The 12,310-nt window shown below is 42.3% G+C and overlaps 1 protein-coding gene across 1 annotated transcript in view; it reads right to left on the reverse strand.

The window, feature by feature from the left end:
• Window positions 1-1,208: 1,208 nt before the first annotated feature.
• Window positions 1,209-12,310, reverse strand: part of LOC116708471 (MAP/microtubule affinity-regulating kinase 3-like) — a 36,064-nt gene continuing 24,962 nt past the window's right edge. Inside the window, exons 2-3 of the mRNA XM_032546330.1 lie at window positions 6,922-6,966; window positions 1,209-1,586 (exon numbers count right to left, since the gene is read on the reverse strand). Coding sequence (XP_032402221.1) covers window positions 1,241-1,513 — 273 coding nt within the window. The 5' untranslated portion in view covers window positions 1,514-1,586; window positions 6,922-6,966 and the 3' untranslated portion in view covers window positions 1,209-1,240. The remainder of the gene's footprint in view (window positions 1,587-6,921; window positions 6,967-12,310) is intronic.

Below are 12,310 nucleotides of genomic sequence, written 5' to 3' on the forward strand. Positions count from 1 at the left end.
GAAATAGATGTGAAAATCTCCTGAATGGATTAAATGATAGGAAAACTTGGTTAATATGTGGAGATTTCAATATTGATTTATTAAAACAAGGACAACACAAAATGACTTACAGATTTTGCAGATGCCATGTTCAGTAGAAGTTTATATCCAGTGATTTCTCAACCAGCCAGAATTACTAGCACTAGTGCAACTGTGGTAATTTTTTAAAAACAAAATTGGAAAGGTTATGTGCAGTGGGGTCCTAATAAGTGATATAAGTGATCATTCACCTATATTTATGGTTCATCACAGTGAAGTAAAAAAAACTTTTAACTTTACTGTTAAAAGTTTACTGCATGTTATGTCTAACATGACATCAAGCATGTCAAACCGGAGTGGGGTTTATGTGAAGGATGTGAATGTGACATATGAAACATTCTTATAGATTTATAAATCATTATATGACAAGAATTGCCCAATTTTAGCATCTTGCAAAAATAAAAATATAAATGTAAAACCCTGGATGATCACAAGATTGTTAAAATCCTGCAAGAAGCAAAATAAGTTATATAAAGATTTTGTGGCGCAGTTGGTAGAAATTGTTGCCTTGCAGCAAGAGGAAAAGTTCGATTCCCGGCCCGGGGTCTTTCTGCATGGAGTTTGCATGTTCTCCCTGTGCATGTGTGGGTTCTGGCAAACCTGTCCAGGGTGAACCCGCCTCTCGCCTGGAACGTTAGCTGGACAAAGGCACCAGCACCTCCTGACCCCAGTAGGGACAAGGGTGTAAGAAGATGGATGGATGGAGATTTTGTCAAATTTCCAACTAAACCTAGGGAAATGAAATACAAGGAATACAAAAACAAACTGACAATATTAATAAGAAAAGTTAAGAAAGATTACTATAACTTATAGCAGTGAAAGAGAAGAAAAATATTGGCCAAAGCAGGACTCTTATATATAACAAACTATGCATGTCATGAACAGCAATGTTCTGGTTTTTTTCATTTTAAGTGGGGGAAATCACTTATATTGAAAGCAAACTATTGGAAGTTGCTGCTGTAATCTGATTCTTTTAATAAGCCATGTAACTTTCTATGATCCCAGATATATAACAGGTGTAATACTGGTGTGTGGCCGGGGTGCACACACCTGATGTTGCTCAGACATTCTTTTGTTTTGAGTCTGTCATTGTACAGCTTAAATACCTCTGAATATAGATTTGATTTAGATTTTTTTTTACTTATCTTTTAAGTCCTTTTGTTCATAGTTTTAAGTCGTTGGCTATTTTGGAAGCAATGTTCTTGAAAGCAATGGACGACCCGGATATCCTTTTGAAGCGGACGCCGTTCAGGGAGAGACGGGGGAGCTTGCAGACCTCCATCTCCCACTGGACCAGGTTCTCGGCCCGCCCGTCGCCATGGACGCAGAGGAGCAGGAAACTCTCTTGCTGTTCGTAGTCGCAGTTGTTGGCGTCGAGCACCTTGCGGATCTCCCTCATGATGTCGCAGGGCTCCATGGAGCTGGTGGTTCTCATATTCCAAGTGAATCTGAGGGAGCGGGGCTTACCGTCTTTAATTTCCCCTTTCTGATCCCCAGGTACATGGCGACTGTGGGGAGAAAGACACGGAGGAGAGATTGGCTTAGATTGGCTTAGAATAAATTAAAATCCTGCTGGGATTGTTTGCAACAAATCTTTCACAGAAGTGACTTTTTGTTTCTTTTAGGGGCGGCAGTGAATGAAACTATAAAGTCTAATAAAGCTGAAGTTTTTCTTACTGTGACCTGAGCCGCTCTGAGCTCAGTTTATCTTTATGTCACATTTAGGTTGCAGCACAAAGCTGTGGAGCCTTTAACTAGACAAAATGGAGTCAACAGTCATTACAGCTTTTTTTATTTTTTGCTTGTGAAACCAACTTTTCTTTTATTCCAGTTTAACGGTAAAGTTAAATCTTGTTTTAATAATAAAAAACAGTTGTAAATAATCTATTACCATATTTACTCTCTCGTTACTTTTACTACATTTTGTCTGTGACTTCCAAACTGAGAAAGGGGAAGTAAAAGAAAGTAAAACAGACTGAAGCCATCACTGAAAAACCCAGAATATCACTGCAACATTAAGATTTGATTCACTGTACATAAATAAATTTTAAAAAAGTTCTTTAACTGTCGATAAGATGTTTGAAACATAAACTAGCGATGGGTCCGGTAACACCGATGCGTCGGCGCATGTGTCAAGCTCATAGACCAAAATCAGCGTCGGTGCGCGTATTGTTTTCAGCAAGTCACGTGACCGATACAGGAACTGTTTCCAAATGACACTGGTGCGCCAAACTGTTTATATATGGAAGCCAATCTGTGAACGGGATGCATTTGCCAAAATAATTCTTGATCTTTTACGGTACAGCGTCAACTATGGAGCCTCAAGGCAAACGAAAGGCTTCGTAGTATGGGGCCATTTTAATCTTACGTCAGAAAATAAGGTATTGGTTCTCACTTCGTAGTTGTTTCATCCGGTTCTTTTCACTTTCTACTCGATCTATCTGAATCCAAATTCAGCTGAAACCGACTCTTACTTTACTTTCATATTATGTTCTGCAGGTTAAGTTTTGCATGTTTCTCCTTTGAAATTATACATTTCATAATTTTATTCTTAAATTACCCTCCATAAATAAAAATCTTTAGGCAGAAAAAAGGGAAATAAAGACAATCCCGCTATAAATAAATACAAAAAAGCAAACAGAAAGGTGCAGCAAACAGAAAGGGGCGGGGACGGACCACTGTCAGTCTCACACCTTATATGGAAAGGTGACTATTTCATTCCGGAAATGAAGGGGGCGCTAGTGACACTATTTCCTGTACCGACCTTGTTATAATAATTATACTAATAATAACGTATTTTATTTGCCAACGCCTTTTAAAACACCCAAGAAGACTTTCAACATTAAAAATACAAATTAAATAGTAAAGAAATGGCTACAAAACGTGATATGTCACGTGGTATGTCTGTCACGTGGTAAGTCACTTTTTTATTTTCAAATCTGTATTAAATCTTTATTTAAAATTATATTAGTAACAAACAATCTAGAATAAGCAACAATAAGGAAACATTATGGAGATGTATTTATCTATCCTTACACCCAATCTATCTCAAACAAAAGTAATAAAACATGAATCAAATCAATATTTTGGAGACAAATGTACATTACATTAAGAGCACATTTATCCATCCATTAATTATCATGAATTATCCCTATAGTTGGGTCATGAGGGCTGCTGACCCTGGACAGATCGCCTGTCCATCGCAGATTAAGAAAACAGATATAAACAAATGAAGTTCAAATAATATATTTTGATGTTGTGAATGGTCCTCTTAAAATAAATAAGTTACAATCTAAACTATAATAGCCTCTGGCTTATTAAACGAGAACTAGATGGAAAAGAGGTTTGGTCTGTAAAACATTTAGTTAACAATTTTGGCCAACTTAGTACGTCCATTCACAGCGCACTTTTGTTGCTTATTTGCCAAATATTTTTCTTATTATTCACATTATGAATATAATTTACAAACAAACCAAAGGACTTCTGAACTTCTAACAAGTGCCATTCCGAAAACTAGAATATTTTTGGTTGCAGGTGACCTGGCTCAGCTATTATCATTGTTTACCATAATGTCTCATTGGAAACTTTTGCTATAAGGACTCCAGCTCAACCAGTAAACTGATTGGTGTCCCACTATTCCATTTAGAAATTCCATATCAATTCTACCAATTGCAATCGATTCATAAAATAAAGACCTTAAATATCCAATTGTTGCAAAACCCAAAGGGATTAATTTAAAACTTTAAATGTAGCTTCAACCTGGAAAGACTCACACAGAGAGAAAGTAGGTTTTAGAAAGTTTATTTGACAAGAAATAATCTTTGGCGCTCGGACCCCGGCAGCAGACGCTGCGCTGGTAACTGCCAGAGAGAATGATCTTTTTTCTATATGAAAACCTTTTTGAATAAAGTCACTGGTTACATAAATTAAACCAATGTGTAAATTCTAACTATAACTGTCTTCATCTCACCTGCTCAGCCAATCACCTGATCATGTGTCTCCATCCCAGCCTAACGGCGCCGGGCTCATCTCTTCATAAAGTCCGGCTCAGGATACCTTTAGTCTTATGTTTGTATTATGACTTTGTAACTGAACAATATGTTTCTGTATGTGCTTACTTTATTACAAAAAAACCCAACAGTTGATTCTGTCAAAACATAAACAACTTGGCTGTATGTCAGGTTTGTAAAGAAACTTTGTATTGATTCCAGTCATTGTTCTAAAAGTGTAGGAAACATTGTATTTACACATATAAAATATTGCAAGTTATTAGCTTTGCTTGCATTTAAAATTTTTAAAACAAGGTTATCCTATTGTTAAACAACGCTGTTACAATATATTTACAACTACTTTATTGGTTCTACTCTCTCCAACAAATTACAGCCACAATGTAACTTTGTGTGGAAACGGCACCATTTCTATGAAAACTAAATAATGTAAATCAACTGAGCTACAACAAAAGGAACATTCAAAAATGTAAATAATATTGAAAGAACACATTATTAAAAAGGATGACTGCACAAGTCAAAAGGCAAATATTATTTAGCAGAAATGATTTAAAATGGCATGTCACAAAAAAAAAAAAAAACGAACAATGTGTGACAACTGAAATGTGTGAAAGACTGTGGAAAGCAACTAATATTCTCCTTGCATTCAGTATTGACAGTCAGTGCAGTGTCCAGGTCGGCCATCACAGTAGTAACCAGGGTACTCTCCTCGTCTTCCATCGCCGGTGAAGCCCACAGTCTTTATATTACCGGTTGCAGGAAGAACACGTGACAACCGCAAAAGGAATCCGGTTTTCTGCCTTGAATGTTTTTGAAAACTTTCCCCAGTTGATCTCACCTGTTAATGAAAAATCGATTTCATGTAGTTGAAATCTAATTTCACATGTTTTAGGTGAAAAAAGTCAAAGGTCCTTACCATCCAGCCAAGCAAAGTGAGTCTTCTTCCTGAAAACTGGACGACCTTTGTCGCATGTCTTCCACCCTCCTTCCTGTCTGCCTACTGTCAAAAAAATACGAGCCATTAGCGCCGCAAAAACTCTTCGGAGAGAGAAAAAAACAAAATAAAAGAGGTTTTGCATATGTTTCTCCTTTGAAATTATACATTTCATAATTTCATTCTTAAATTACCCTCCATAAATAAAAATCTTTAGGCAGAAAAAAGGGAAATAAAGACAATCCCGCTATAAATAAATAGAAAAAAAGACATTTCCAGCAAAACACATCCATAAAGATCTGCGTACAAAATCTAAAAGAAAAAATGTAAGTTATGTGAACAATATACAGTGTCACTAAAATCTGTTTTATTTAAATAAATTCACCTCCTCAATGCTGAGGCATAGGGCATCAGAATGAAGTCACAGATACACCTGGATAAACTCAGGTATACAGCCAGTCTACAAATTACTCAGCTGCTTTTTATCAATTATTTCATATAAATGTATTGTTTACTTCATTTTTTCTACAGCAGGAGAAGTTGTGTCAAAAAAACGGAACAGACTAAATTTAAAAATTTTAGAAAAACTTTTTTTTTTTTTTTTATGAAAATTTGTGGGAAAAAACAACAACAAAAAAAACCCCCAGTCCACAAGCATCCTCATTCCAAACACGATCGCTTTCATTTTCATCACTTGGTTCATGTTCACATTACTTATTGACTGTATCTTAGAATATCAAATATATTTTGATTTTAACTGAAGATATGACATCATACAATATATAATATACGATGAAATTAAATGACTTAAATCTTATTGTATAGACTAGGTCATCAAATCAGTCTGTGAACTGCGTTGCCTGTAGGGATTTTTAATGTCCAGCAGGTGTCAGTATTCAGTGACGCAGTATTGACGCGGTATCAATACAGTTTTGCTTTGGGTCAAAACGATACATGACGCCTCATTTACCCATCACTAACATAAACATCTTCATACCTGACAATTGGAGATTAAAAACTTATTTCTGATAGGAAATGACAACAGCATCTCAAAAGAAAATGTAAGAATTTCAAAGTAACTAAACTATTTATAACATTCCTCAATCAATAAAAAAAATATTGACTGACTTTAAAGCAGTCAAACTTTTTTAAATCTATTTTTATTTCTGATTAGCTCTTTCCATGTTTCCTCATGTAGCAGAAGCTCCACGTCTTCTTACTAATTTATAAGATCAAAGGGATTCCTTCAAAACATGTATTTTACATAACAGTATAAAATCTTTTTGTAACTTCAGTATTCTAATGTATATGAGTTTTATTTGAAATAAATCTATTTTGTTTGTCTTTTGTGTCATTTTGATTTGAAACCCCAGTAATTATTGGCTTAACATTTAAATCTATTTATTTAGTAAATAACACAAAGAAATTCTGGTCGTTTCTTCTTCTCTGGCTTTACAAACCAGAGAAGAAACAAGCAAAAAAAAAACAACATTTCTACTTTTCATATCCATTTTTCTTTTAAATTACCAAAATGTGACATTTTAAAATAGTTTTTACTAAAAACCTCCACCGCTTTCTGGGTTTTTCATAGATCATGTAAAGGAATATTTTTGGAGAATCTCAACAGAAACCGGAGACATTTCAGCAGAATTAAAGCAGACTTTGAATCTTCAGCTAGCATGCAGCGTTAGTAGAGCGGCACGTCACACAGCCATGCAACCGCAGCAACAAAGCTGCAACAACACACTGCTGCAACTCCTACACACTCAGGGCAAAGCAGCGCGGGCCTGACGCTACATGGGAAGCGGTGTGTGTGTGTGTGTGTGTGTGTGTGTGTGTGTGTGTGTGTGTGTGTGTGTGTGTGTGTGTGTGTGTGTTGGGGGGCAGCAGGTATAAGCTCACCTTGAGCCCTCAAGTCTCCCGTTTCTCTCAAACTCGGTTGAGACTCTGAGGCGCCGTGAGAAAATTCACACGGGGAGTCAGAGGAGAAGAAAACAACAAAACAGATTGTGGATTGTGCACAACACAAATCATTTCTCATCAATTTCAGTGAATGGAAGAGAAAAGAAAAGAGAAATAAAGTGTGTGACGGAATACGTTAGCGACGGTGTGAGCCACCACCAACACGTCACTGAGCAGTGAGCTCAGTGACGTGAGCAGTGAGCTCACTGCTCACGTCACTGAGCAGATGAAGCGGCTGTATGGCAAGCCGTTTTAACATAAATTCGGTTTCGTCTGACTATCCGTAATTACGTTCCAGATATCTAAAATTGCATTTTGACTAGACCAAACTACATTCTGACTATCCAGAATGGTAATTTAAGATATCTCTATTTACATTCTGACTAGGAAGAATAATAATTCAAGATATCTTCAATTACATTTTGACTAGTCAAAATTCCTTTCAAGATATCTCAAATGACGTCACCGGATTCGTCATCGGAAGGGTCATACATCCGTAATTATAATTTAAGATATCTCGAACGTAATTATGACTAGTCAGAATTACAGTTTTAGATATCTGAATTAAGAGATTGCGTCTAAGCCCCTCTTTGGCTGTACTGAGCTGTCCAAACAATTGCATGAACATTCAATGGCGCTGGCAGTTTTGGACAAAATTGTAAGAAAATGCCACAATATAGACCGCAGTGAAGTTAGTTTCAAGTTGGATATTCGATATTCGAGCTCCGCGGAGTAAGCGGCGTTTAGCTCAAGGTTGATCCGATTTATGAACGCTACTGTCGGCCAGCGGTTCTCCACCGCTCCCGGCCCGAGCTCCGCGGAGTAACCGACGTTTAGCTGAAAGTTGATCCGATTTCGGAACGCTACTCTCGGCCAGCGGTTCTCCACCGCTCCCGGCCGCAGCGCCCGAAGGTTCACTTAGGGACTATCAACAAATTACTGAACCTAACATTCCTGTCAAAGAAATATAATGTTTTCTTCAATAGCTTCCAGGTCATGTGACCTATTGACTCAAAATCACTTTGGAATAATTCTAATAGTCTCTTTAGATGAGGCACAGTCATTTGTTTTCCATTTTAAATCATTTTCAATTTTTAATTAATTTTTTTCATCAAAATTGAGTGTTTTTATTCAATAGCTTCCAGGTCATGTGACCTATTGACTCAAAATCACTTTGAAATAATTCTAATAGTCCCTTTAATTGAGGCACAGACATTTGTTTTCCATTTTAAATCATTTTCCATTTTTTAGGAATTTTTTTCTTCAAAATTGAGGGTTTTTCTTCAATAGCTTCCAGGTCATGTGACCTATTGAGTCAAAATCACTTTGGAATAATTCTAATAGTCTCTTTAGATGAGGCACAGACATTTGTTTGCGATCTAAATTAATTATAAATTTTAAAACACCTTCTCATTGAAAAGCAAAATTGTCAGTAAAAGTAAATACTGACATGTGGGAAAAGATTAATTGCGAGACATGTGCTTAAAGTTTGTCTTTATGTTAACATTTAATTTTTGAACATTTTTAATGCCATTTCAGGTAAACTTTGACAACTATGAAGCAGTTCTGTCATTTGTCCTTGTGAACAACAATCACTGGAAGTTGCTGGTTTGTGATTTTTTGTCTATAATCAATATTTTTTCATTTTATGGTTTGGATAGAGCATGACATATTCACATTAGTTTTAATGAAATTTTTCTTTGTTATGCCCCTTTACTTTGTTGATCTGTTTTAGTACATCAATGCAGAAGCCAGAACTGTATTCCTAATAGATCCTGCACAAGTATCATCTGAGCTTGTGGACTCCCAAAAGGCAGCTAAAAGAATACAGTAAATAAAGCTCTAATAAATTTTTAAAATGTATTAAAAATTAATAAATTTGCAAAGTGACCACATAGAGATTGAGTTAAAAATCTGAATGTATGTGACATTCAGATTTCTGAATATATTATTGAAATATATTATCCATAACATTTTTTCAAAATATATTATGTAAAAAATATTTCTATTAATTTAAATGTTTATGTAAATATTAATTTCAATAAACTTAACATTGTTGTTGTTAATAACAGAAACTGATAAGAGGAAATCTCCTCCATGGGCTGCCACCTTATCGTGGTGGAGGGGTTTGAGTGTCCCAATGATCCTAGGAGCTATGCTGTCTGGGGCTTCATGCCCCTGGTAGGGTCACCCAAGGCAGACAGGTCCTAGGTGAGGGACCAGACAAAGAGCAGCCCAAAGACCCCAATGATGAAGGAAAACTTTGGACTTGGTGTTCCCTCGCCCGGACGCGGGTCACCGGGGCCCCACTCTGGAGCCAGGCCTGGAGGGGGGGCACGATGGCGAGCGTCTGGTGGCCGGGCTTTTACCCATGGAGCCCGGCCGGGCTCAGCCCGAAGAGGAAACATGGGCCCCCCCTCCCATGGGCCCACCACCCGTGGGAGGGGCCAAAGGGGTCGGGTGCAGTGTGGGATGGGTGGCAGCAGAGGGAGGGGACCCTGGCGGTCCGATCCTCGGTTGCAGAAACTGGCTCTTGGGACGTGGAATGTCACCTCTCTGGTGGGGAAGGAGCCGGAGCTAGTGCGTGAGGTCGAGAGGTTCCGGCTAGAAATAGTCGGTCTCACCTCGACGCACGGCTCTGGTTCTGGAACCAGTCTCCTTGAGAGGGGCTGGACATACTTCCACTCTGGAGTTGCCCAAGGTGAGAGGCGTCGGGCAGGAGTGGGCATACTTGTTGCTCCCCATCTCGGCGCCTGTACGTTGGGGTTTACCCCGGTGAACGAGAGGGTAGCATCCCTCCGCCTACGGGTGGGGGGACGGGTTCTGACTGTCGTTTGTGCTTACGGGCCGAACGACAGTTCAGATTACCCACCCTTTTTGGAGTCCTTAGAGGGGGTACTGGAGAGTGCTCCTCCTGGGGACTCCCTTGTTCTGCTGGAGGACTTCAACGCTCACGTGGGCAATGACAGTGAGACCTGGAGGGGCGTGGTTGGGAGGAACGGCCCGCCCGACCTGAACTCGAGCGGTGTTCTGTTGCTGGACTTCTGTGCTCGCCATGGATTGTCCATAACGAACACCATGTTCAAGCACAAGGGTGTCCATATGTGCACTTGGCACCAGGACACCCTAGGCCGCAGTTCGATGATCGACTTTGTCATCGTTTCATCGGATCTGCGGCCGTATGTCTTGGACACTCGGGTGAAGAGAGGTGCGGAGCTGTCCACTGACCACTACCTGGTGGTGAGTTGGCTCCGGTGGTGGGGGCGAAAGCCGGTCAGACCTGGCAGGCCCAAACGTGTTGTGAGGGTCTGCTGGGAACGTCTGGCGGAATCCCCTGTGAGACGGAGCTTTAACTCCCATCTCCGGCAAAACTTCGAACACGTCCCGGGGGAGGTGGGGGACATGGAGTCTGAGTGGACCGTGTTCCGTGCCTCCATTGTCGAGGCGGCCGATCGGAGCTGTGGCCGCAAGGTTGTCGGTGCCTGTCGCGGCGGCAACCCTCGAACCCGCTGGTGGACACCTTCGGTGAGGGATGCCGTCAGGCTGAAGAAGGAGTCCTATCGGGCCTTTTTGGCCTGTGGGACTCCGGAAGCAGCTGATGGGTACCGGCGGGCGAAGCGGCATGCGGCTCGGGCGGTTGCTGAGGCAAAAACCCGGGCGTGGGAGGAGTTTGGAGAGGCCATGGAGAAAGACTTCCGTACGGCTTCGAGGCGATTCTGGTCCACCATCCGGCGTCTCAGGGGGGGGAAGCGGTGCAGCACCAACACTGTTTATAGTGGGGATGGTGTGCTGCTGACCTCTACTCGGGACGTTGTGGGCCGGTGGGCAGAGTACTTCGAAGACCTCCTCAATCCCACCAACATGCCTTCCACTGAGGAAGCGGAGCCTGGGGACTCTGGGTTGGGCTCTCCAATCTCTGGGGACGAGGTCGCCGAGGTGGTTAAAAAGCTCCTCGGTGGCAGGGCCCCGGGGGTGGATGAGATCCGCCCGGAGTTCCTTAAGGCTCTGGATGTTGTAGGGTTGTGTTGGTTGACGCGACTCTGCAATGTCGCATGGACATCGGGGGCAGTTCCCCTGGATTGGCAGACTGGGGTGGTGGTCCCCCTGTTCAAAAAGGGGGACCGGAGGGTGTGCTCCAATTATAGAGGGGTCACACTCTTAAGCCTCCCTGGCAAGGTCTATTCAGGGGTCCTGGAGAGGAGGGTCCGTCGGATAGTCGAACCTCGGATTCAGGAAGAGCAGTGTGGTTTTCGTCCTGGTCGTGGAACGCTGGACCAGCTCTACACCCTCGGCAGGGTCCTGGAGGGTGCATGGGAGTTCGCCCAACCAGTCTACATGTGTTTTGTGGACCTGGAGAAGGCGTTCGACCGTGTCCCTCGGGGAGCCCTGTGGGGGGTTCTCCGGGAGTATGGGGTACCGGGCCCTTTGATACGGGCTGTCAGGTCCCTGTATGACCGGTGTCAGAGTCTGGTCCGCATTGCCGGCAGTAAGTCGGGCTCGTTTCCGGTGAGAGTTGGACTCCGCCAGGGCTGCCCTTTGTCACCGATTCTGTTCATCACTTTCATGGACAGAATTTCTAGGCGCAGCCAAGGTGTTGAGGGGATCCGATTTGGTGGCCTTAGGATCTCATCTCTGCTTTTTGCAGACGATGTGGTCCTTTTGGCTTCATCAGATCGTGATCTGCAGCTCTCGCTGGAGCGGTTCGCAGCCGAGTGTGACGCGGCCGGGATGAGGATCAGTGCCTCCAAATCCGAGGCCATGGTCTTGAGCCGGAAAAGGGTAGAGTGCCTTCTCCGGGTCAGGGGGGGTGTCCTGCCCCAAGTGGAGGAGTTTAAGTATCTCGGGATCTTGTTCACGAATGGGGGAAGAAGGGAGCGGGAGATCGACAGGCGGATTGGCGCAGCGTCTGCAGTCAAGCGGGCGCTGTACCGGTCCGTCGTGGTGAAGAGAGAGCTGAGCCAAAAAGCGAAGCTCTCGATTTACCGGTCGATCTACGTTCCCACCCTCATCTATGGTCATGAGCTTTGGGTCATGACCGAAAGAACGAGATCGCGGATACAAGCGGCCGAAATGGGTTTTCTCCGTAGGGTGGCTGGGCTCTCCCTTAGAGATAGGGTGAGAAGCTCAGTCATCCGGGAGGGACTCAGAGTAGAGCCGCTGCTCCTTCACATCGAGAGGAGCCAGTTGAGGTGGCTCGGGCATCTGGTCAGGATGCCTCCTAGACGCCTCCCTGGTGAGGTGTTCCGGGCACGTCCCACCGGGAGGAGGCCCCGGGGAAGACCCAGGACACGCTGGAGGGACTATGTCTCTCGGCTGGCCTGGGAACGCC

This window comes from Xiphophorus hellerii, chromosome 19 (assembly GCF_003331165.1).
Source record: "Xiphophorus hellerii strain 12219 chromosome 19, Xiphophorus_hellerii-4.1, whole genome shotgun sequence".
In the NCBI taxonomy this organism is placed as follows: Eukaryota; Metazoa; Chordata; class Actinopteri; order Cyprinodontiformes; family Poeciliidae; genus Xiphophorus; species Xiphophorus hellerii.